This window comes from Drosophila gunungcola, chromosome 3R (assembly GCF_025200985.1).
Source record: "Drosophila gunungcola strain Sukarami chromosome 3R, Dgunungcola_SK_2, whole genome shotgun sequence".
Taxonomy (NCBI): Eukaryota; Metazoa; Arthropoda; class Insecta; order Diptera; family Drosophilidae; genus Drosophila; species Drosophila gunungcola.
Window position 1 is genome coordinate 8,421,938 of NC_069139.1, and position 26,082 is coordinate 8,448,019.

The following is a 26,082-nucleotide window of genomic DNA, read 5'->3' on the forward strand; positions in this document are numbered from 1 at the left end:
CAAAATGAAATGAGAAAAAGTACTTCAGTTTTGGGTGCTTCTTTTGAACATTTTCCTATTTAATTTGCGGATGGCCAACATAACATTTTCCCAGCCAATTTTGCCCTCCTTTTTTTTTCTGCTAATAGTTTTTGTTAACATCTTCCGTTACAACGAAATTCAATTCCTTTTCGGAGCTCGAATTGTGGTTTTTGTTTACAAAGCCGCCAAATGGGTTTAGTTGGCGGTTTGTAAAAAATTAATGGAGGATAACTACGTTTTAACTAAGAAAGTCTGTTTTAATTAACAATCTTTAAATAAGATTTCTCACTCGAAGGAAAAAACAACTAAAAAACGTAAATTTAATCATTACTTTTATTTATATTAATTCATAATTTGCTTAAAACAAAAATTTAATAGATTAAAATTATGAAAATATTGGGATGCAGACTATAAAGGGAATACGCCAAATATAAATAGAAACACATTCAATTTCACGGCAATTGTGATCCCAAAGTTGTATTGAGTTCATCGTTTAACCCAACATTGCCCCCAGCACGCGACATTTCCGTACCTGGCAGACAATGGGACAATTGTGGCAACAGTCGCACAGACGGCAACTTAATAGCTCCATAAAAAGGGGCGACAATACCCATAAAGCCGGCCACGCACTTGCTCCATGGAAGACAATTGCTCGGGGAGCCGAAAAAGTCACAGATGCTGCTTCATGAGCCAAGTCCGAGCCATGATAGGGCCATATTATTTCCGCCATGAGAACCACTAGCCAAAAGCTGGAAAAATGTGCATGTGGATGTATGCCTGGGACCGGTGCTCATGGTTTTATTTGCAGTCGGAATAGAAATTATATTTACAGTGGCGCTGTTTACTTGAAAATGGCGTGACAACAGCCCAACTTAAACGAGTCGCAAAAAGACACACAGCAGCATGTTTCTGCACTGGGAAAATATTTATATTATAATTTAAGCTTGTTTAATAAAATATTGTTTCTTTTGTTTTTAGACAAAATATCTTTGTGATTTACATTAAAAATAATTTTTTAAAATTTTTTTAAAATCTGAGTGTGTAAGATTATTAATATTATATGTTGAAACCTTTCTAAATATTGTTGTTATTTTTGCCCTTAAAAGCCGTATGTTTCTGAGTGTAGCTGGACTGGACTCTTTCGAGTCCACCAGCCAGAGATGCACGACGCTCCGACTTCCACTTAAGCCATAAATCATTATGCGGCAGTTGGCTTTGGATGCAATGAAATGGGTTGGGAATGGAGTTTGTATTGGAGCTGAAAAGCGGAGGGCATGTGGCAAGGGATTCAGATATAAAGTTGTTGGGAACGGAACCCACACTCGTGCGCCCCCAGGGATCCAGATAGGGATTGGGCCGTGTGTGTGTGCCTTGGATATTGCGACACTTGGCAAGTTGAAGATTTATGCCGCAATTACCGCAAGTGTAAACTAATTACGGGTTTAAAGTGCCAACTCAAAGATAATGGGAGTCGGCAACAAAAAAAAACAACGAAATAAGAAAACAAAGGCAAGGCAAAGTTAACCCACTGTCGCTGGTCTTCAGTGGCTACTGGTCATTAAGAGCCGGCCATTAACAGTGGCTTATCAATTTGAATTATTTCTGTGGCAAAATAGCTATACTGGATATCGGTAAGTGGCTCAATGGGTGAAATAGGGAAGCATTGGGATTGAAATATAGCCAGCATCCCCTTCGCTTTTCTCTCAAATCCGCTTTAATCTAAATTGTTTGTGTCTGCCATTTCTCGAATCCGACACAAGCTACCTGTTGGTCTCTGTACGGAGAAAAAGTTTAGCAAAATCTCTGGAAGTCATTTTATGTTCTTCTAATAAAAAAAATGGAATTTCAAAAAATCGTTCTTTAAAAATCTCTAGATATTTTTATATAAATTTTTTGTAAAAGCGACATAGTTTAAAAAATATTATGATAGATACACGATCCTCCAATAGGTATAACACCAAAAAACAATTTAAATTAATAAACAAAAATTAGAAGGATTAAATATTAAAGATTAAAGAAGGGTTATGTCAAATATGTAAAGAAATTTCTTCCAATTTGTAAATCAAAAATAGGTTTGGTTTTTTTATTGTGCACGCGATACCATCACCCTGACGGCAAATGAAAACTCGGTCTCAAATTAAAGGAAGAAAATCTCCCGTCGAGGGTGTGGCTGCGTGGATAAATTAAAGCCCGGCAGCCTTTGTCCATTCGACGGCGATGTTCACGTTTTAATTACAACCAACTCAGCTGGATAACAGATACATGGATCCAACGGCAGCACCTTTGGCCCCACCCAAAAACGGGGTTAATGTGGCGGGAATTGCGCTTTTGGCTCCGTGGACGCAGCAATCATGATCATCTCCGTAATGACAAACCAGCATGTAAGGTGGTAAACTATTGAGCGTAACAATGGCATTCTTTACATCAAACTAGTTGCTCGAAATTATGAAAAGCTTCTAATAACTGTTAGCCCCAATCATCAAGAGCTGGTTTCTATGGTTTACGGAGCCATCAATGAAGTTTGACTTGACTTGAATATCATCATTGGTTGGATACTAATTTGAATTAACTAAAGGCAGTCAACTAGCTTGCTTGTTAGCTGCCCACATCTCCCATTCATTTGCAGCCAAGCCATACATGGCGTATACGCAATGTATTAAAGCAGTGGCTGTAATTTGATGCGGTCATATGGTTCTATCATTAATGAGCAGCAGCTTTGATTTGCTCAATGGCTCCGAGATGCGAATATTATGATGTTGTGCGTGTCTGCAGGGAGGGAAATGCGACTATACCTATAATATTTCTTACCAATACATATGGAACGATATCATACATACATACATTTTTAATGTTTACAAATTTAGTGTTAGATTCAATACTACAATTATTCTTTAATTGTACGCAAATTATCTAAAACCCCAGCTGTTTTCAGGTGATGCATCTTCATTGGGGGCACTCGCCTTTGTGCCTGATCGGTTTAGTGCGTCACTGACACAGATTGCGGGCAGTCGACATTCATAAGCGTTGCATGCGAGTCCGAACCTTTCACTTTTTGTAGAATAAACTTGTTCGGACGCCAAACAAACATTCCCATCCGACAAACAAGCGCAAGCAGAGAGACAGGTGAGGAGGAAAACAGGGGCGGAATATATGTTTTCTCATGCAATAGCGGACAACAAAAGCAACAGCAGATTCAAATACAAAGGCCGGGCAGCTGCCGACCAGACCAAAATTCAGCTACTAACTTGTTTGTCTTGGCCACAAACTCTTCACTCTTTGCCAACAAATGTCAGAGTAAGTTTTTCCTGAGGATTCACCCCAAGTGCAGAAATTGCATTTGTTTTCGTTCTTAGATAAGACCAATACTGTCCGACTTAGATTTAATTAACACCCAAACAATAACGACAACCGAACTGAAATTTATTTACATACGAGCACTGTCGATTCACCTTGTTCGACAGGGTCTCTGTTTAATTTACGGACATTAGCTGCCTAATTTATGGTCCTCTGCAACGCAAGACTCCTGGCCATTGCGCCACAATAAACACCACATTTAGTTTTATTGATTTAACCAAAAATTACCGCAAAACAAACGGCCAAAATGGCAGGCTGATGAATTTTATAGTCGAGGGCAAACAGCCCAAAAGAGTGGCCCATAAAGTCGAATGTTAATGTTAATGTCTTTCTGCGTGTTTGTTCCGTAATTAATGGATTGCTCGCTTATTATGCAATACCTTTAATGATCTGTCCACAAAACACGGAAAAAATAGTTAACTCTTTCATAAATAATGAAGAATTAAGAATGTCAATGTTTGGTTAGGGTTTATCAAATATTTGTAGGCAGCGTGAATCAGCCTTAGTTGTCCTTTGACAAGATTATTTGAGACAAATATGAATTCAGTATATTTCACTTAAAGCATTATTCAGAACATAGGACAATGATCCACAAAAGTGTTTTGCATTGTTAAATATTGAAATATGGACTTGAATCTGAAACAAACATTTGTTTTTATATAGAATTATTTAAAATTGTTTTGGAACTATGAATTAACATTTAAGAAAACACTTGTTTGATTTCTAACAGATTTTTTATAATCAGATCCCATTTGATTATTTCCATAATAAATATAAATAAAAGTGTGCTTATTGACAAGTTCTGAAAGAAAAATGCATCTGTATATTACGAATTTTTGTCTTTTGGAAACATTCTATGTTTGCGTAACTACTAAAAATTTCTATTCCAAGCCAAAATACATTTGTAGAAATTTGTTCGCATATTTGTATACTGAAACTTGCAAAACTCTACATGTGTACATTTGACCACAATAAATTGGGCGTAAATAAATCAATGAAATGGAATGTTGGACTCCTAAGTAAATAAATTCAAGCAGAGGTCCCCAGGGGAACCGGAATTGCAGATGGAGGAGATTTCATTGGCGAGATAAACGAATCGCATGAAGGGGAGACTAATTGCAGCCTGTTGCCGAAAGTTGTTGCTTCTGCAGCTGCTGCCTCGGTGGGTTTTATCTTTTAATTTGCCACAAAACGCACAAAGTGCACTCAACACTCTGCAGCGTGGGTGTGTGCATCGCTGTGTTTGTTAGCCAGCCTGGGAATCCTCTCACTTTTTTCACATGCACTCCCCATTGTATCTCTGGGATGTGCTGGTACGGCCTGGCGATGATGAAGATCCAAGCTGCCTGGCCAACTGCCTGCCGCTACTAGCTGGATATGACACAGATTACGTAATACGAAATTAACATTTTAACACAATTCAACAGAAAGAGACGACGATGACGCGGCTGCAACGTCTGACGCAGACTCAGTCGGAGAAATAAAACAAGAAAATTTAAATTATAAATTACAATGGCCGCAGCTTGCAATACCCTCACAGAATATTAAACAGAGATATTGTGATGACCAACCCTTAAGAACTTGAATTGCTATATGCTTTTTATGGAAACTATATTTGTTTAACTAAAAGTGGTACTCTTGATATTAAGATGTTTTTTAAGCAAATTTATTTTATTTTTCAATTATAAAAAACTAGTTTTAAAAAGAACTTTCTGATAGGCAATCTTCCATAAAAAGTAATTTATTAAAATTTAAGAAGTTTAAATTAGTAAAACTTTTTAATATCTTGGAATACTACAATTTTTATTTAATTTTAACAAATTTGATAAATTCCAGCTGGAAATGAAACAAACCCCGTGGAAAAGATACGCATACCCCTTGCAAGGCAAGAAAATGCAATCGAGAAAAATGGGATATGGGAACCCGTTGCGGATTGGACTGCAGACCGCCCCCCGGTTTGGACCTGCCCATTTGGCCGGCGCTGGCTCATCACTTTCGGCCGAAGCTCCATGACGTGGACAACAGGGGCTCAGTTATCGGGAGGACGATGGCGACGATGATGATGACGACGATGGCCAATGCATGGGTACTTTCGGGCCGAGAGTTACGCCTCTTGCAGTCAATTATGCAATTAACGTTTGGCCAACAAACGAGAAGCAATCGCGCCAAATGAGCCGTGTTTCCTACACATTACACATTAGTTGTCGCCGTCGCCGCATTGACAAAACCTAGTCTCTAACGCAAATGCAGATGGCAGATGGCAGATGCAAATGCAATGCAGATTCAGTGGCGTTGGTCAGTTGCCAGCTGCCGATCGATAGTTGGTGGTCAAAAAAAAAAAATAAATAAGCAGAAATAGCTGACAAAATAGTGATACTCGTACTCAATCCAAAGTTGCAATCGCCGAAGGCCCGCTGACAACTGCGAAGTGTCATCGCCCCAAGTCAGCAATAATAATATTATTCCCTCTCCGAAGCCGCCGATCTCGAATTTCGACTGATTGTTTTGCCTGCGGTGTGTTTCCCAGCAATTAGATGATGGACTGTGATTTGCAACTCGTGCAAACGAATTTAGGAAACACTTAACAAATATTGACAAAGTGCAATGGCAAAAGGGAATGGGTTTATCTTGCAATTTTAAAATTTTTGTTAAGAGATGTTTATGTTGAATAAATTATTCTTAAAATATGTTTTATCTCTATATATGAATCTATTTAAATTTTAAAATATTATATATGAGAACAAGTCCTTTTTCTTATTTAATAAAATAGTCTAAAAATGCTTATACAAATTGTATCAGTTCTATACGCAACTAATAACAGCGACAACTCTGTTTGGTTTTAAAAACATTTAATTCGACTTTAATTGACTTAGTTAAATTTTCCACTAGGCAAACGAAATAGAACTGTGTCGTTTACTATTTGTAATAATTATCATTTATTTTTCTACAATCAGCTGAAATGTTTCCATATTTCTTACTTGTTTGTAAATCCTTCCAACTGCACACTCAAGCAATTAAGCTAAAGATTACAAAATATATTTGTAACTTTCAATCGACTGAATTGGCAACGAGCGACAATTACGATTTCGAGGAAGCTGCGACACAGTTGAGGTCCCATGGGGAGAGCGGTAATTTGCTAATCATTTCAACTGCCAATTGGCAAAATTGTTCGAAAGACGCCAGACACGAGGAAGAAATTGTCAACGATGGACATGGAGGCATGAGCGAAGGGAGCCGTCATGAGAAAATGAGAAATCCAAGTCAGCAAAATGGTTCCCGGGTTAAGTAACCAAATAACTATTGGTAGCCACTTTTTGGGCAACTGCAAGTTTTGGGACTGCATCGAAGGATGGTCAGAGCTTGGACATTGGAGGGGGCAGAGCCACTGCATCGAAAAGTGAATGGCAGATGAAGCTGTATCGCCTTGGGCTTGAATTAGGTAACATTGCACAGCGGTGGGCGAGACTGTCAGGCTTTTTCTGTTTTCTGCGATGAAGGAGATGTAGAAGTCCCTGACGATTGTCTGTCTGATCTCTTCGAAATTGGACAGTCATAGGCAGAGTAAGCTGCCTCCTTGTGTGCATTCTCCCGAAAATATGGCAATTATAATTACTGGCCGACTGATGCCCAACAATTTGGATCTGGGTCTGGAGTGCAATTATATAGACGACCCACTAGTGGGTGAATTCCATATATTGAGTAACATCATTACAATTGTCTTATCAATCAATTATCAAATCAATCACTTTATTCATAGCAAATCCAATTTTTGTAATTTGTAATTTGTGTAATTACTGTGACTATCACAAATAATACTAGTTTTACTTGTGACCACAAAGTGTATAAACATTGGAAATTCAGTTGTCTTTTTCGAGGCAAGTTTACAAGTTTTAACACAATTTAATGTGGCTTGATCAACAGACTTACCCCTATTTTTGGATAAATATAATCCCTTCCAACTAGGAAACCGAAGAGCCAAAAATATTCCTACAAATCGAAGGGATGGGAGTCCATTTGGCCAGCTGTGTTTTTGGTCAGGATTGGTCGTAGCCAGCTCCCACTCTTGGCCAACTGGCTTTTGGCTTCCTTCTTCTTCTGTTCAGCTGCACAATTGGCCATCGACCATCGACTTAGGGGGCTCGTTTGATAACTAACGTGGTTACGTGGTACTCAGCCCACTCCCACCCCCAACCCCACCCTGCCTGCAAAAAAAAGTAGCCGTCGCATCGCAATTGATTTCCTGGAAGACCACAAAACGCTGGATGGCATCTTCAGACGACGACTTGTACGCAGACGCAATGGCAACTGCATCGCAACAAAGCCTCCAGCTGGCAAGTGGATAAGTTCGGGGACCCCTGTACCAAGTACGGACCACATGCACCGCATAAATCTTTTCTCATTTACTTTTGCCGAAACTCGGCTCGTGCAAGTTTATTGTAAATAGTGGCTGTGCCTTGTGCCGTGTGATTATGTGAGCATTACATGCCATTTGCCACGCTGCCACAACCCAAAAATGTAAGTCTTAAAATATATTTTAAGAAAAGCCAGACCAGCTTAAAAAAACAAAGATTTGAATACGCTCACTTTATAAATTTTTCAAAGCAGCAATTAGCTACTAAACTATACAATTTTTAGAATAGAATATAAATAGCTTTAAAGATTAACTAAAATCACAAACTAATTTAACAGATAATATTTCTTTAATTATGATACTTAAATATTTAATTGCAAAGCATTGATTATGCCATTTGCTTTATCGATGTTAATCAAAGAGTCTTGTAAGATAACTGTACCCTCTAAAAGGGTATAAAATCAACTGTGAGGAGCAGGAAGCCAGCCTTGCCACGCTTGCTCCCCATTGACCCCAGATTTTTCTCTGCCTGTGCGCAGTGAAAAGGGGAAAAAATGTTAAATCAATTTTAAGATTGCTGCTTCGACAGCTGTCGCGGACTTTGGTCCGCTGATGGCTCAGTTTGAGTCTTTGTTTGGCTCTGGGTCTGGGTTTGGGTTTGAGTTAACTTGGAGCAGGAGCAGTCAACAAGTGGGGGCTTGCCATTGACTGCAGATCGAGGCAGTGGCAAGGTGCTGCGATTGGGGTTAAACTTTAGAAAAAACCACAAACAAAACAAAATGCAAGCAGGAGTTGGCTGGCCTTATGCAAGAGGAGTTTGCAAATTAAGATTATAGTTATTTTTCGCAGCATTTATTTAAAGCTACTCAAACACCCTAATTGTGGAATTTTTTACTAATAATTTTATTTATATAAGCAAAGGATTATGCAATAGGTATTAAGATACATCAATATTGAAATCGGAAAAGTTACTTTCAAGTAAACCCGATTTTAAATATATATACATATTATATTAGAAAGTTCGCAATAAATTAACTTATGAAAATATATTTTTTCACCCAGATTCAATAAAATTATTCTTATAGTTCATTTGTGTGCTTCAAAAATGCCTAACATTCCCAGCTTGTTCTATTTCCGCTTCCCCTTCGCTTATTCATTCAATTGACAATCACTAGTCTATTTCACAATTTTATTTGCATTTTCAACACCCTCTGATTTATCTCACAAGCATTCAACGCATTTCCATGCGAAATCAATAAAAAACGAAAATAATTTAGAATATGAATATATATTGATTTTGCAAATTTCTTTTTACAGTAGCTACAATTTCTTAAGTCCTTCATTATAACAAATTTTAGTTTAAAATGGTTTCCTCATGCTTACATTTCCTCTTTTTTACATTTTATTTTTGAGCTTAAACGACTAATTTACGAAAGTTAAAAACTAATATTTTCTTACTATACTTTCAAGTGTCTAAAGCCTCCTCATGTCTTTCCATCTATTCTAACTATGGTCAGTGGTTTGTTCAAACTGGAACTCGGCTAATGGAAGGGTCAGCTTAAAAGCAAATTAGATTTTGCGGTGGCTCAGAAGGGGGGCTCATAGATTTAGATGGACTCACCTTGCGTTTGGAGCGGGCCATACGCTGGTCGCGGGAGCTCTCCGCCTCGCCGGGCGGCCGCTTGCCCCAAACGCGGATGGCAATCCGAGTGTAAGTGAAGACGAGCACCGACAGTGGCACCACGAACTGCAGTGCGAAGAGGGACAGCGTGTAATAGTATTCCTGCGTCCTCGACGGCCAGATTTCGCGGCAAATGTATCTGTTAGATGCACGCGCACAAAGGACATCACATGGAACGAGGAGAGGGCGGAAAAGTGCATTAGTTTCAAGTGGACAGATGTTCCGGGCTCCCAAAATAAACTGTCACAAAGGGACAACCGCACATGCGGGCTCGTGTGCTCATATATTCTCGACCAAGTGCGCAATTTCATTGTTATGCTAAGCTCTTCAAGTCCCTGCCAGCAGTGACTGCAGATTAAATTCGCCAAAAACATATATCATTTTCCTCGCTCTGAGTAACTCAAATTTTACTACTTCTAAGACTTTTTTCTAAGCGAATATTAATTATTGCTCCCCATAAAATATTTTAAAAAAGTGTATCTGAGTTTAAATAGTTAATAGTTTAGTTTTGCCTTTAGTTTGTTTTTTAGACTTATTATAATAGTTCGAATATAAGGGATATTTTCTTAAAAAATATCGCAAATAATGTTGTTGATGAGAAATGAATAAACAAATTTCATGATCTACAAGTTTAAAATAACAATTCAATTTTTGAATTCAAAAATCAACCTGTTTCTGTTAGTCCTCTGCTAGTCCATTATCCTGCTGTTGCAAATAGACATGGCCTTTAACATTTGGCAACGCGCCTTCATAGTTGATTTAAAAAAAGCTGTTTCAATAATTTTTTATGGTTCTCACAAATGTTGTGAATATATTTGGAAACTCTACTTCGACAAAAAATCCTTTAATTTAGTTTATAAAATAAATAAAGTTTTACTAAAATCGTAGCAGTAATTTAGTTTTCTTTGCTAAAAGACTTACAAAATTACATTAAAAAAAATCATATTATATATTTATATATTTTAAAATTATAAAAATTAAATTGATTTGTTTTCCCGCGTAATGAAAATAACACTCCGACACTTGTTTGTTGTTAATGGCGCTGCGTACTTACTTTTCGCATTTCTCGTGCCAGGGAGACATGGGGATGTCGAGGCCGGATACAATTGGTATTGGGAGGGCCGTGGCAAGTGCGACAAACCAAACGCCGCTGATGATGAGTTTGGCATAACTGCAAAGATGGAAAAGAACAGGTTTGAGTGAGCTTTGAGTACATTTGATTCGTTGCTAATATCTAAAATGTCTACCAATTTTAGTCATCCCTCATCGGCTTTCCATTTGGCTCTTGAATAATGCTTTTATGCGTTTGTAAACAGTTCGTATTTTTCCTCCCCAACGCGGCGTATGAGTGATGCTGAAGTTTGACGAGGCATGATAAGCGGGCATTAATCGTAAAGCAGTTCGGTATGCTTTATTTGGCTTTAATAGCGCTCTGCGGTAATTTCGTGCGGGTAAATTACAGTCATGTTGAATAATTATCAGCCATATTTACGTTATGTACCGGCAAACATTTGCACAGGCCACGAAGGATGACCTTTGACGTCCACAAACACACACGCATGTACGCACCCGCAAACACTGACGTCACTGATTTTCAATGGCTCAACACAGAAAAAAAAGTGCGACCAAATTGAAATATAAAAATTTGAAATATTATAAATATGAAACTATAATTTTAGAGGCAATGATATTAAACCCATTTCTACAATTGCAGAGGGTATTCATTTCTTGTTTTTAGTTAAATTTGATCTAATATTTTTTTTTAACAGTCTAAAGAAACGGTGTTGCAATCAAAGACACTGCTTAAGTAAGTTATAATTTCTTTCAGTTTAATTAAGAATCGTGGAATACTCAAGCCAGCTCTGAGATGGATGTCAGTGGGGTGACTCCTTGTGATGGCGGGACTTCGGAGGAACAGCAGCTGTATCTAATTACCAAAGGAATGGATGTTTGCCCTCCGTCCGGTCAATGGTTGTTTACTAGCCGGCAGCTCTGGATTTTCAGCAAATGCTGTCAGGCTCTCAAATTACTATTTAAACCAATTAACACGAGGCGAAGTGTTTGGCCACTGTCTGACTAAAGGCCTGCGGGCACTTCATACCAGGGGATAGTAGCTTAGGTAAAGTGGTCAAAGTGGACACTAATGTAAATACCCTTGAGACCACTTTACGGCGTTCACGCACGTAAATGAATGTCCAATGCTAGCACTTGGTAGGTACATTTGAAAAGCATATTAAAATAGTGCCAATGATATACTAACAATTGCATTGCATACATGCAAAAATAATTTTTTTATGAATTACACAAAAAATACTTTTTCAGCAAAATAACAACAATCAATTTTTTTTAATTAAGCTAATAAATATTTTAGCCGTAAACTGCAAGTGAAAATAAAATAAAAACCATAACTAAAAACAAATCATTGCCTCAGAGCTTGGGTAAGTTTTAATTTATTTTAAAAGCCAATTAAAGCAAAACTTCAATTTAAACAAATAATTTTTACCAACAATTGTACCCGCCATTTAACCGATGTGATTAAAAATTGTTTTATTTCTTACCGTTTTGTGATGCGGGGCCTTAGTGGCCACATGATGGCTATGTAGCGGTCGATGCTGATGGCCACCAGAGTGTAGGCGGTGACCAGTACGGAGACCGCCTGCGAGTAGTTTACAAAGTGGCAGAGCACCACGCCAAAAGGCCAGTAGTTGAGGATGAATAGCGAAATGAAGGACGAAGGCACACAGAACAGAGACATCAGGATGTCGCCCAGTGCCAAGCTGGCTATAAAGTAGTTGGTAACAGTGCGCATTCGCGGCGTAGACTGAACGATGTAGCAGACAGTTCCGTTGCCGATCAGGGCGAAGAAAAAGATAGGAATGTACAGGAGGTAGACAGTGCTCTTGAAGTAGACACTGGACCACAGGTCCTCCGACTGAATGTCATCGCCATCGCAGCTAAAGTTCATAATATAGGTGACATTATAGGTCTCCAGCTGCAGGCCATTGAGCGTGGTAGTAGATCCGTATCCGTAGGACGCCTCATCGACCGCCGTCGGTTGTGCGGTGGCATTGAAAAGGAGGGAGGCGGAGTCGGGCAGGCCGAGGGATCCCTCCTGGTAGTCATCATCCTCGTTCCTCAACAGCGGCTGCTGCGGAGCTATGTAGTACATTCTTTCGTTTTTCTCAAACAACCTACGGCTGCCTTTAAACAGCGCGCTATTGTCGAACTCCATTTGAGCGTGTCAATAGAGAAACCACAAACTCTTAAGCCAACTTTGAGTCGTTGAAAACTTTTTTAAGCATTTTGGGCCAAAATCTAGAGTCTTCCAACTTGGCTTCTGGCTGCCATCTGTAAGTAAAAGTTGGTGGTTATAATAAGTAAAGTTCGTAAAAAATGTGCTGCACTACATTGCGGCTACTTAATAATTCGCCCTACATATTTAAGCAACAAACATTGCATAGTTTCAGGCTGATGTCAGTATAAGAGTTTTTGGGCTATATCAGCATAATAAATAGCCTCAACTAAGATAGAAAAGTTATAAGGTATATGATGGGTATTACAAGTTACGAAAAAAAAACAGTTGTGAAACAAATAACTTACTAAATAAAACGCGAAAAGCATTTGGGAAACAATGAACTATATTTTAAGGTTATCAAGTGGGTAAATTGCTTATCTCTCACCAAGCATCCTTACGCATAGCTTGAAGTGTCGTTTGATAACGTGGAGTGCAAGATGAGGTTGCTATTAGTTCAAAAATATAACAAAATGTGATTATACAAATTCTTTAAGAATAGCCTGTCTGAAGTTCAACGAGTATGCATTGTTAACAGAAGTAATGGGTTTTAAATGGTAAACATTTTTCTAAAAAAGTTTTAAACACATATTAAATAAAGTAAACTTATTATATTTTACCCTAACAAAATCACTAAATACATAAGGCTGGCAATTAACATTTCTAAAAAGTATACTAGAAACATTTATGCTAGCATTAAATTTGCCAAATATTAAACTTTTCCCTTGCAAATTCCCGAATACATTAGGCTGGTAATTAAACTTTTTGCCACCGATACGCCGTCCTTTATTATTTAACAGCTCATCAATTTTGTATTATGAAGACGTGGAAAATGTGCACCGAATGCTAAAAGCAGGCAAAATAATTACAAGTTGGTCGTTCGATATTCCGGGGTAAAACCCAATAAAGTAAAATTAAAATGGCAATTCCAAGGCCACATATTCAAATTAAAAGGGACAGCGCAGCTGGCAAGCATCTGTACGGGAGATGAAGCCAGAAATATAAAAACGGTGTAGGTAATAAATAACATGTAAAATATTGACAAAAAAAATCACGTACAAGAATGAAATCCGCGCCATTGAAAATGTATTAAAGACTTAGGTTTTCTTGGAAAAAAGCAGCATCATATCAGATTTTTCGAGCTTAGTTGGCGCGTAATTTTATTTACCGGGCTTTAAGGCTGAACACGAAAAACAGCAGCTAACAACAAGGCCTTCCTTTTGGCACAAGAAAAACAGGAGCCACAAATTCAATTGTCAGCCAAGCGACAAACATAGAAAAAAGGTAGCAAGGAATTTACAAAATTTGCATTGGATTACGACGAATTCACAGGCTTTTAAATGACTTTAGCTTGGGGTGCATTTTTTTGGGTAGCCTATCTTCAGGTAAGTACAATTTTACTCTGCTCAAGGCAGTTATGAGCAGTTATCTAAAGTTAATAGCCTGCTATGTTTTTGCTTAAAATCTTTTGTAAATTGACTGAGAAGCTATGAAAGAATGCTAAACAATATTTACTTAACAACTTTTCGTTACGCGTTGCAAAAATGAGAAAAAGTCACTTAAATAATGTGTCTTAATATTAAAAAAAAAAAATACTTTAAATAATATAAATTAATTAAAATAAATTGTTTACATACCTATATTATCTCGATTTTTTATAAAAAAAAATTATAAAACCAACTAATGACAGCCATCAGTAGATAAAAATGCGATTCAGTTTCGGATTTCCAAAAAAAGCAATTATAATACGGTGCCGCAATCAGATTAATTTGAATGTACCCGTACCACCAAGTCAGCCAAAGTAATGCCGTTCGATCTAATCTACCGTAGATAAGTCGACCACCATGGGACCTATAAAAGAGCCTGCCTGCAAACTGGAAAACCATCAGTTGTGGGCTCCACTACAATATGAAGACTTTCCTGATTTTGGCAATCTTTGCTCTGGCCGGTAAGAACAGGAGGTCTACTGTGAGTTCCGAGACATCCCCAACTAAACTAAACATCTCCCTCAGCTTCGGCTTTTGCTCTGGAGGAATCCGAGCGCGTCAACGGCGAGAACGGCTGGTACGTTCCCCAGGCGGACGGCTCCTTCGAGTGGGTGGACATGGATGTGGCCGAGGAGTGGATGGATGAGCAGGAGAAGCTTGAGGGCCGTGGCCTGACCACCGTCCCCGTGAACTTCTACCTGTTCACCGCGTCCAACCCCTCCAGCAGCAAGCACATCTACGCCACCCAAAAGTCCATCAGTGCCTCCAACTTCAACGCGAACAACCCGACGCGCATTGTGATCCACGGCTGGACCCAGAGCTACTTGAACAGCATGAACTCGGACATCCGCAAGGCCTTCCTCTCCCGGGGAGACTACAACGTGATCATCGTGGACTGGGCCCGTGCCCGCTCCGTGGACTACGCCACCTCCGTTATGGCCGTAGCCGCCACCGGAAAGAAGGTCGCCGCCATGATCAACTTCCTGCAGTCCGACTTCGGTTTGAACCTGAATGATCTGTACGTGATCGGTCACAGCCTGGGCGCCCATGTGGCCGGATACGCCGGCAAGAACACCAATGGCCAGGTGCACACCATCGTGGGTCTGGACCCCGCCCTGCCCCTCTTCAACTACAACAAGCCCAACAAGCGTCTTAACGCCGACGATGCCTGGTACGTGGAGTCCATTCAGACCAACGGCGGCACCCTGGGATTCCTGAAGCCCATCGGCAAGGGAGCCTTCTACCCCAACGGCGGACAGACCCAGCCCGGATGCCCCTTGGACGTTACCGGAGCTTGCTCCCACGGACGCTCCACCACCTACTACGCTGAGGCCGTCTCCGAGGACAACTTCGGCAGCATCAAGTGCGGAGACTACGAGGCCGCCGTTTCCAAGGAGTGCGGCAGCACCTACAGCGGCGTTCGCATGGGAGCCGACACCAATGCCTACATGGTCGCCGGTGACTTCTATGTGCCCGTGAACAGCAAGGCCCCTTTCGGCATGATTAACTGATCGTTTAACAATAAATACTAATACTCAATGAATATATTCTTGACTAATTTGTGGTTTTTGTAATTTATAAGACGTTTGGCTGTGATATGAACTCTTAAATGCTTGTCTGCATCGCTTAATCCCTTCTTTAGAAAGAACAGACAATGCGCAATTTGGCACCACCCACCAGTATTTAAGTATGGAATCGTTGCTTGCAAGGCGGTCTGTGTGTCCTTGTAGTCCAATTAGCTCTTGAGTATGCCAAGTATTTTGGTTCGAGAATGTGCAGCTGGCGGGCTAAAACCGTAAGTTATCCGCTTATACTTGAGATTCGCACAATTCATAACCCGATAGGATATTTTTGGAGCAAGCTCTTGAGGTACAACAGACTGATAAGGGGAATGCGCGACTTTCAGTCTGCTTTGGAATTCCAACACCAGTAATTTTATTTGCCTTCCATCCTTGTTTATAGGCTGAAAAGTTTATTGTTTCTTAAGGCCCCAGTGCGAAACTGAATTTTATTGTGCCCCTGAAACGCCTCCTGCTCATGTTGTTTACCCATATGAAGCTGGTGACTTGTGGCCTGAGGTCTACTAAAAGCGAGTTGAGAAATGCGGGTTGGGTAAGCTCTGGCTGGCTTTTGGGCAACTCGTAATGACATAATCCCCTGAAAAGGGATACTAAATCCAACAAACGTTGTTTGCGGATAGGTATGTCTGTTAGTTTGGTATGCAAATTGTGGATCGAAACCCTTTATCAGGATGGGAAATGCGACACTTAATAAATTATCGAATTAATGTCCTTTCCCATTGATATATAGTCCTCTGTCCACAAGGGCATTTCCACGTAAATATAATAAACTTAAAACTCGTGGAGGATTATGGTTTTGGTTATTTTCATGTTTGTATTATTAATTTAGTTAGTTTCTTAATAAATGTTGATTGACATTGACTTGAACTGGTGTCACTCAACAAAAATGCCCGAAAGTATGCAGCTGTTTTCGAAATCATTTAAAAGCTGTCACTTCCGCTTAATTGGCTTAATTGCGATTAACCACATCCCTGAGCACGTACTGTAACAAACTATGTTTGCTTAAAGTTTAATTTTTTGTTTGCGCTTACTTATTTACCTCACGTAAGAGCTTCTGTTTATATCAATATCATAGATTACAAGCCACCAACTGGCCGAGATAAGAGGAGCCGAGCAAAACAAGAATGCAGTGGAGTGGTAAATGCCCATTTAATGATACCTACAATTAAGCCTACTCAGCCGGACTTACAGGAGATTAAGGTGCTTAAGGGCACCACCCATTGTAATCGATAGCTGATAGTGGAAGCTACTTGTTGACTGGCATTCAATACTCGTGCTCCGATAGATTGAATTGCCTGTCCATGAATTTCCATAGTCATAACGCAGAAAACTCGAAGAATTTCGCAAATCGGCCACGAATGAATGAAGAGCCATTAAGTTGATAAAAGTATCATTTAAATCGAAATGCTTTAAAAAAAAAACTTGCAGTATGGCCCCTATCAGATTACTTTAAATGTACCCAAACCACCCAGTCAGCCAAAGAAATGCCACCCAATTTAATCTATCGCGATAAGTCGGCCACCCGGGGACCTATAAAAGCAACGGAAATCGTACTGGACAACCATCAGTTGGGGGCTACACAAAAACATGAAAACATTCCTGATTTTGGCGTTCTTTGCTCTAGCCGGTAAAATTTAAAAATTATTACATTTCCCAAGGATCCGTTCTTAAATATATGTTCCCTTTCAGCTTCTGCTTTTCCTCTAGAGGAATCTGAGCGCATCAATGGCGAGAACGGCTGGTACCTTCCCCAGGAGGATGGTTCCTTCGAATGGGTGGACATGGATGTTGCTGAGCAGTGGATGGAGGCCCAGGAGCTGCTGGAGGGCCGTGGCCTGACCACCGTTCCCGTGAAGTTCTACCTGTACACGTCCTCGAACCCCTCAAAGGGCACCAAGATCACCACCACCACCAAGTCCATTGACGCCTCCAACTTCAACGCCGGCCATCCGACCCGCTTCGTGATCCACGGCTGGACCCAGAGCTACACCGCCAGCATGAACAAGGACATCCGCAGTGCCTGGCTCTCCCGGGGAGACTATAACGTGATCGTGGTGGACTGGGCCCGTGCCCGCTCCGTGGACTACGCCACCTCCGTTATGGCCGTCGCCGCCACCGGAAAGAAGGTCGCCGCCATGATCAACTTCCTGCAATCCCACTACGGAATGTCCTTGGACAATCTGTATGTGATCGGTCACAGCCTGGGCGCCCATGTGGCCGGATACGCCGGCAAGAACACCAATGGAAAGGTGCACACCATTGTGGGTCTGGACCCCGCCCTGCCCCTCTTCAGCTACAAAAAGCCCAACAAGCGTCTCAACGCCGACGATGCCTGGTACGTGGAGTCCATCCAGACCAATGGCGGTAATTTGGGATTCCTGAAGCCCATCGGCAAGGGAGCCTTCTACCCCAACGGCGGCAAAAGCCAGCCCGGCTGCGGACTGGATGTGACCGGAGCCTGCTCCCATGGACGCTCCACCACCTACTACGCCGAGGCCGTCTCCGAGGACAACTTCGGCAGCATCAAGTGCGGAGACTACGAGTCCGCCGTTTCCAAGGAGTGCGGCAGCACCTACAGCGGCGTTCGCATGGGAGCCGACACCAATGCCTACATGGTCGCCGGTGACTTCTATGTGCCCGTGAACAGCAAGGCCCCTTTCGGCATGATTAATTAAGAGCAAACCAATAAACATTAAGTCAATGAAAATATCACGATTTTTTCGGGGGATGCTTTCCTTGGGATCAAGTTTTTTTCTACAAAATATGTACATCATTTTCAAAAATTTGTTTTTATTCTGAAGAAGAGAGAGAAGAAATCGTAGTGAAGGGAAAAGTCAGCCAATATTTCCCAAGGGCTCAGATTGATCAATCTATGTCAGACAAACATGATATTTTTCTGTTTAATTTACTTAGTTTAACAAATTTTTTTATTTGCTCAAATCCTTTTTGGTTAAGAGGAACAGGAAACAAGAAAAGTGATAAATGTGAGTATAATTAACCCATGACTTATAATTGTCCGCAACAAGTAGGTCTGGTAAACAGGAAAAATGTATTGCAAAGGCGTCAGAATTAGCTTTGGTGTTTCTTTAATGAACTTCCTTATCGGACTAAGACGATCATAAACCATAGCATTGATCAACAACCCATTCAGATAGCCATTCTTAAAGGTAAATTAGCTCGAGTGGTTTATTGGCATTTATGGCTGCACTTGACCATTCTTCGGATTTCCTTGACTTTCTTGGTCATTGCTCAACAATGGTTTAATTGATGACTGATTTAAAGGAAAAAAACAACAACTTTATAATTGCCAAGGTGTTTGAACAACTAGATTAAAACGCATAAAGGGAAAAATAGTACAGTCCCTCTAATCCATAGAATAAAAAGTAAAGGATCATGACCCTGAGAACCTTATCTTAGTGTTGAGGCACGTTCAAAAGCATTCCCCTTAAGTTTCCACGTTTATCAACTACGTGGGGGAGAAGCGGACGCTATCAAAGCACTAAGTTTTCTAATCGTTTGTATCGGCCCTATCTTATTGTCCAGAAGCTGTCAAAGCTATCAAGTGTTTGCTGGCATTAAACTGATTACTGTGATTACTTCTTGCCTATAAAAGGCGATGAAAGAGTGCCCCATTCACCAAAATTGTTTGAGACCCCCAACATGAAGGTGTTCTTTGTCCTAGCCGCTTTACTGGCAGCAGGTAAGTTGTCCTGGACCATAGTTCTCAAAAGGAGACATATCCTAAGTACGCCTATTTATAGTGAGCGCTCTGCCCATTGAGGAGCGCGTGAACGGCGAGAATGGCTGGTTCATCCCCAAGCTTGATGGAAGCTTCGAGTGGATGGATAAGCAGGATGCCGAGGACCTGCTGGCCAACGGAGCCCAGATGGAGGGCCGCATCAGCACCAACGCCGTCGACTTCTATCTGTACACCAAGTCGAACCCCACCGATGGCAAGAAGATCACGGCCAAGGCCAGCTCCGTGGATGGTTCCCACTTCAACAGGGACCACGGCACCCGCGTCATAATCCACGGCTGGACCCAGAGATACTCCGACGACATGAACACCCGCATCACCAGGGCCTGGTTGTCCAAGGGCGACTACAACGTGATCGTCGTGGACTGGGCCCGTGCCCGTTCCGTGGACTACGCCTCCTCCGTCCTGGCCGTTCCCGGAGCCGGAGCCAAGGTGGGTGAGATGATCAAGTACCTGCACGAGCACCACGGCCTCTCCTACGACAGCCTGGAGGTGATTGGCCACAGCTTGGGCGCCCATGTGGCCGGATACGCCGGCAAGACCGTCGGAGGCCAGAAGGTGCACACCATTGTGGGTCTGGACCCCGCCCTGCCCCTCTTCAGCTACGACAAGCCCAACAAGCGTCTGTCCACCGACGATGCCCACTACGTGGAGTCCATCCAGACCAACGGCGGCAAGCTGGGATTCCTGAAGCCCATCGGCAAGGGAGCCTTCTACCCCAACGGCGGCAAGAGCCAGCCCGGCTGCGGAATGGACGTCACCGGCTCCTGCTCCCACGGACGCTCCGTGCTCTACTACGCCGAGGCCGTCACCGAGGACAACTTCGGCACCATCAAGTGCGGCGACTACGAGGACGCCGTCTCCAAGAAGTGCGGCAGCACCTACAGCAGCGTTCGCATGGGAGCCGTGACCAACGCCTACATGGTCGATGGCGACTTCTACGTTCCCGTGAACAGTAAGGCTCCTTTCGGCAAGATCGAATAGGGTCCTGCAGGCATAGTCGTTTTATGAATAAAATACTCTATTGAATTGAACACTCCAAAAGTGCAGGCTTTCTTAATGGCGATTTTGGGTTCTTTTTTAAAAATAGGAATCAAATTAAATTTCGAAAACAAACTGATTAAATATTTATTTAATAAAATATAAATTTAGGAAATAAGAAAGACTACCCTTAGTAGTGACATAGCTTGAGCTTTATTACTTATGATATTTAAGCATTCAATTAAATAAATAAATAAATTAGATTTATCAATAATACCATAATACCATAATTATCGTCGATATGGAGGACCTGCCAACTCCCAACAAGGTATGTACTTATAGTTGAAGTGCATAGGGATTTTCAAACCACTAGAACTGCCAAAAGCATAATCGAAAAATGTAGCGCTCTCGATAGCAATAGATTACTTATAGATATATATATATATATTTTTAGTTATACTTGCGTGGTTTCTGATTGTGACAAAGATTTTATTCCTACTTACGTAGCAACACTGCTCACGCGTTCAAACGATTTGAGGGATTACATTTATTATCATTTAAAACCTATATATTACCTACTATTAAGCGATAATACGGGCATATATATAGAATGATTAAAGATAATACTTATATTCTGATATGAAGTGAGCTGACATTTGATAAGTTACTACAGCCTATATAAACGCTGCTAAAAAAAATATCTGTTCAGTATATACTGAAGAGATTTCAAGATGAGAGTTTACGTAGTTCTAGCGGCACTATTGGCAGCAGGTGAGTTTAAAAAAGTATTTTAAATATCATGCCATCTGAAAAGAATGTTTCTCCATCTTTAAGCAAGTTCTCTTCCCATTGAGGAGCGCGTCAATGGCGAAAATGGCTGGTTTGTGCCCCAGAAAGATGGCAGTTTTGAGTGGATGGACATGAATGATGCCGAAAAACTATTGGAGCACAGTGCACCCATCGAAGGGCGTGCCAATGATGTGTCCTTCTACCTCTACACCAAACGAAATCCAACCGCAGGCAAGGAAATCAGTCCCGATGCATCCTCCATTGAGGACTCGCATTTCGACAAGAACCATGGCACTCGTTTTGTGATCCACGGTTGGGGTGGCCGCTACACCGATGGTATGAATGTCAAGATCACCAAGGCGTGGCTTTCGAGGGGGGACTTCAACGTGATCGTTGTCAACTGGGATCGTGCCCAATCCTTCGACTATGCCTCCTCGGTGCTGGCTGTTCCTGGCGCTGGAACCAAGGTGGGAGAAATGATTGAGTACCTGCACCAGCATCACGGTCTGTCCCTGGACACTCTGGAGGTTATTGGTCACAGTTTGGGCGCCCATGTGGCTGGCTTTGCAGGAAAGCAAGTGGGAGAAAAAAGGGTTCACACAATTGTGGGTCTGGACCCTGCCATGCCGCTTTTCAGCTACGACAAGCCCAACAAGCGCCTATCCACCGAAGATGCCTTCTATGTGGAGTCCATCCAGACGAACGGAGGCTTGAAGGGATTCCTGCAGCCCATTGGCAAGGGCACCTTTTACCCGAACGGCGGAAGGAAGCAACCAGGCTGCGGTAATGACATCGACGGGCAATGCTCCCACGGACGCTCCGTCACCTACTACGTGGAGGCAGTCACCGAGGACAATTTCGGAACCATCAAGTGCAGGGACTACCAGGATGCACTGGCCAACGAGTGCGGCAGCACCTACAGCGGTGTTCGCATGGGAGCCGTGACCAACGCCTACATGGTCGAGGGCGACTTCTACGTCCCTGTGAACAGCCAGGCTCCTTTCGGCAAGATCGAATAAAATGCGACGTTTTCGTAATCTAAAATGAATTCTACCGTTTTCCTTTTTTTTCCTGTCTCTCCAGTTTTGCGATTTAAAGTACCAAGTGTCGAAGTCCATGTCTCAACAATAAAAACGTTTTAAATTCATCCTATTTAATTAAACAGATTTTATTGTATTTAATCGATCGATAGTATTGCAATATTGCATATGGTATCTTTGAGTACTTTAACTCGTAAGCAAGCTTGTGCTTTAAAATAATCTTATGTTATTGATACATCCTCTGTTCTTGGAGCTTCATTTTGTGTTGGAATATACTTATAACTGAAGTGGAGTGTACGATTAAGTCTTGTTGAAAATGTTAATTATAATTAACATATATATAACTATTAAATGATAATATTTCTGTCTCGATCTCAAGTGCACTGTCTGTTGATACTTACAACCTATACAATCACATGTAAAGAGTCTTCGTAGACTAGATTTTGTTGAGATATCATTATGAAGGTTCTTGTAGTACTTTGAGTTTTATTGACTGCAGGTAAGTTTTTAAATATGCATTGTTAATATTATATAATTAAATTTAAAAGGGAGCATTTTTTGGGTCGTGCGCTTCCTATTGTGCAGCGTGTTAATGGCGAGAACGGCTAGTTTGTACCCCAGGATGATGGCAGTTTTGAGTGGATGGACATAAAGGAAGCAGAAGAGCTCTTGGACAATAATCAACTGGGATCGTTCGCAATCCGTGGACTATGCCATGTCGGGGCTTGCTGTTCCTGGAGCTGGAACCAAAGTGGGAGAAATGATTGAATACCTCTACGACCATCACAATGTGTCTCTGGATACTTTGATTGTGATTGGACACAATTTGGGTGCCCATGTGGCTGGGAAATAGAAGGATTCACACAATTGTGGGTCTGGATCCTGCCCTGCCCCTTTTCAGCTAGGATAAGCCGGACAAGCGTCTCTCCAGCAATGATGTCTTCTATGTGGCATGGCAGCGAATTCGAATGCCTACATGGCGGAGGGCCACTTCTACGTGCCCGTAAACAGGGAGGCTCCGTTTGGCAAATTCTGAATAGACACCGTTGCAAAATAAATATCAGCTAAATGAACTCCCGAAAATAAGGCGGTCTATTTGTGCTATTTAATCTCCATCTCGATAGGAGTCTCAGGGGGTTCTAATCACTGTCAGATCACCAAGTGCTTTGACGCACTTCAGGGGGTGCGGACAGGCCTTCCCATCCGGTTTGGAACGCGAGTCGTCATTCATTAAGAGTTTTATTTTAGCAAGTCACGTTCACGTTGTCCTTAATTAATCAGGAGATTACTTTTAAATCAAAAATAACAACAGTGGCTATCATTTATTAGGCATCTTCTAAAGCAGATAGGTCTTTTTATGACTAGAAAAAGATTGTATAAACTCTGCTAAACTAAAATATCAAACTCTTATATTTAAATTTTTAATTTGATTGTAAGAGGACTGAAATAAATATGTTATCACATAAAAAATATTCTTATAAATTTTCAGCAGTGACAAGTAACTTTAACTTCGGAGGGTTATTGATGAATTTAAAAAGTAATCGCAAGACCCTAAGATTGCCACAGACATATGTTAATTGCGCTGATTGAATATTACGTAAAATACTGCTGATTTTGTTGCCAATCTGAAATGTGAATTACTCGAAAGGGCCACGCGGCCTCAGGAAATCAATTCAATCAAATTAAATTCAAGATGGACATTATTCTTAGACTAGATTGCAGGAACACATGTTTCGCTCTTCGAACCCTCGACCGCGACCTTATCGAGGGCGTAGAATGGTGCGAGTGTCCAATCCAGTGGCCTATCTCGAGTGGTACGCTTCAAAATGTCTGCGATTGGATCGGCCGATCGTAGCCACCATCCATATAAAGAAGCCCCACGCCACCCACAGCTGGTAGTTGAAGTTGAGTTAACCGCAATGATGAAACTGTTTTTGGCGCTGGCCTTCTGTGTCCTGGCGGGTAAGTGCTACTCGGCTATAATCATATTTTATAGACAAGAGCAATGACTTTAAAGAAAATTCGGAATTACGTTTTTACCAGAATTTTCTACACTCAACGTACTTTTAGTCAATTTTTAATTGGCTAAAAACAGTCCGATTAATAAATCTATTGCTTAGCTTGTATTTAATAACACCACCTTTGTAATACTTTTAGCTCACGCCGTGGAGGTTCGTGAGAATGGAGAGAACGGTTGGTATGTGCCCCAGGCCGATGGATCCCTTGAGTGGATGGACCGCGAGTTCGCCGAGGCCTACTTGGAGACCAAGAGCCGCATGGAGGGCCGCAACGTCCTGAACCCTGTGACCTTCTACCTGTACACCAACTCGAACCGCAACTCTCCCCAGGAGATCAAGGCTACCTCCTCGTCGATCTCTGGCTCGCACTTCAACCCCAACCACCCGACTCGCTTCACCATCCACGGATGGTCCTCCAGCAAGGATGAGTTCATCAACTACGGAGTCCGCGATGCCTGGTTCACCCACGGCGACATGAACATGATTGCCGTGGACTGGGGCCGTGCTCGCTCCGTGGACTACGCTTCCTCCGTGCTGGCCGTTCCCGGAGTCGGTGAGCAGGTGGCCAACTTGATCAACCACATGCGCAGCAACCACGGTCTGAACCTGGACAATACCATGGTGATCGGCCACAGCCTGGGCGCCCATGTCTCCGGCTATGCCGGCAAGAACGTGAAGAACGGCCAGGTGCACACCATCATTGGCCTGGACCCCGCCCTGCCCCTCTTCAGCTACGATTCGCCCAACAAGCGCCTCAGCTCCACCGATGCCTGGTATGTGGAGTCCATCCAGACCAATGGCGGTACTTTGGGATTCCTTAAGCCCATCGGCAAGGGAGCCTTCTACCCGAATGGAGGAAAGAACCAGCCTGGATGCGGAGTCGATTTGACCGGATCCTGCGCCCACAGCCGCTCGGTGATCTACTACGCCGAGTCCGTGACCCAGAACAACTTCCCCACCATGCGCTGCGGCAACTACGAGGAGGCTGTGGGCAACCAGTGCGGCAGCTCCTACAGCTCCGTCCGGATGGGCGCCACCTCGAACGCCTACATGGTGTCCGGAGATTACTACGTTCCCGTCCGTAGCAATGCTCCCTACGGCATGGGCAACTAAGTCCGATTCCTATTAAATAAATTGAGTGAAAGCTCTGTGAGCGAAAGCAACCCGTACTGAGCTTTATTTTACTGATATTCCGAACTAATATTGTGGAGCGAAAGTTTTTCGTCAAGCCATAGACTTTTGTAGTAAAAAAACATGCTGCTTGATGAGCTTTTTAATACAGTGGGACTAAAAATATTTTAAAATTCATATTTTAAGAAGGATTTTTATTAAAATATATATTAGCACTTGTTGTTTTTTTTACTACCACTTGAAAATATCTAAATTATCAACACAAAATTATTAATGAAAATTAACTAAAAGATCCATTTTGTAGAAAACCAAAAAAGTATTGTATTTTAGAATAAAACAGTTTGAGCAGTTTGCCCAATTAAATGTTTAATTTATATTAAGGCAATTCCTTATAAATAAAATCAGTTACATATTTAAGTATAAATCATGCAGTTATCTCATCTATTAAAATGTGAAACCCAAATTGTAGTTTACCAGAATTCTCTATAGCGTATTTTTTGGGGGATTTAAATCACACTGATTACAAGGGATCTAATCACTCCGATGTTGTTGTGCAGATTTTGATTTTCATTCAACTTAAGCAGACTGAAGGTATAAATA

At 41.6% G+C, this 26,082-nt stretch overlaps 6 protein-coding genes across 9 annotated transcripts in view; 5 read left to right on the forward strand and 1 right to left on the reverse strand.

Annotated features, from left to right (window-relative positions):
* The window catches only part of LOC128251685 (RYamide receptor), a 56,354-nt gene that overhangs the window by 20,477 nt on the left and 9,795 nt on the right, over positions 1–26,082 (reverse strand). For all 4 annotated transcript variants that reach the window (XM_052978780.1, XM_052978779.1, XM_052978781.1 and 1 more), the window contains exons 2-4: positions 11,966–12,755; positions 10,462–10,578; positions 9,348–9,546 (exon numbers count right to left, since the gene is read on the reverse strand). In XM_052978780.1, coding sequence (XP_052834740.1) covers positions 9,348–9,546; positions 10,462–10,578; positions 11,966–12,639 — 990 coding nt within the window. In that variant the 5' untranslated portion in view covers positions 12,640–12,755. The remainder of the gene's footprint in view (positions 1–9,347; positions 9,547–10,461; positions 10,579–11,965; positions 12,756–26,082) is intronic.
* LOC128251690 (pancreatic triacylglycerol lipase) lies at positions 14,598–15,720 on the forward strand. Its single transcript, XM_052978786.1, has 2 exons — positions 14,598–14,647; positions 14,712–15,720. Exons 1-2 carry the CDS (start codon positions 14,608–14,610, stop codon positions 15,695–15,697), a joined length of 1,026 nt encoding a protein of 341 aa, XP_052834746.1. The 5' UTR covers positions 14,598–14,607; the 3' UTR covers positions 15,698–15,720.
* On the forward strand, positions 17,273–18,473 carry LOC128251689 (phospholipase A1 VesT1.02-like). Its single transcript, XM_052978785.1, has 2 exons — positions 17,273–17,393; positions 17,456–18,473. Exons 1-2 carry the CDS (start codon positions 17,354–17,356, stop codon positions 18,439–18,441), a joined length of 1,026 nt encoding a protein of 341 aa, XP_052834745.1. The 5' UTR covers positions 17,273–17,353; the 3' UTR covers positions 18,442–18,473.
* LOC128251691 (phospholipase A1-like) lies at positions 19,312–20,567 on the forward strand. The gene is made up of 2 exons (XM_052978787.1): positions 19,312–19,466; positions 19,528–20,567. The coding sequence occupies exons 1-2, from the start codon at positions 19,427–19,429 to the stop codon at positions 20,505–20,507; spliced, it is 1,020 nt and encodes a 339-aa protein (XP_052834747.1). The 5' UTR covers positions 19,312–19,426; the 3' UTR covers positions 20,508–20,567.
* On the forward strand, positions 21,189–22,459 carry LOC128251692 (phospholipase A1-like). The gene is made up of 2 exons (XM_052978789.1): positions 21,189–21,275; positions 21,339–22,459. The coding sequence occupies exons 1-2, from the start codon at positions 21,236–21,238 to the stop codon at positions 22,310–22,312; spliced, it is 1,014 nt and encodes a 337-aa protein (XP_052834749.1). The 5' UTR covers positions 21,189–21,235; the 3' UTR covers positions 22,313–22,459.
* Positions 24,159–25,520, forward strand: LOC128251686 (phospholipase A1). The gene is made up of 2 exons (XM_052978783.1): positions 24,159–24,295; positions 24,491–25,520. The coding sequence occupies exons 1-2, from the start codon at positions 24,160–24,162 to the stop codon at positions 25,462–25,464; spliced, it is 1,110 nt and encodes a 369-aa protein (XP_052834743.1). The 5' UTR covers position 24,159; the 3' UTR covers positions 25,465–25,520.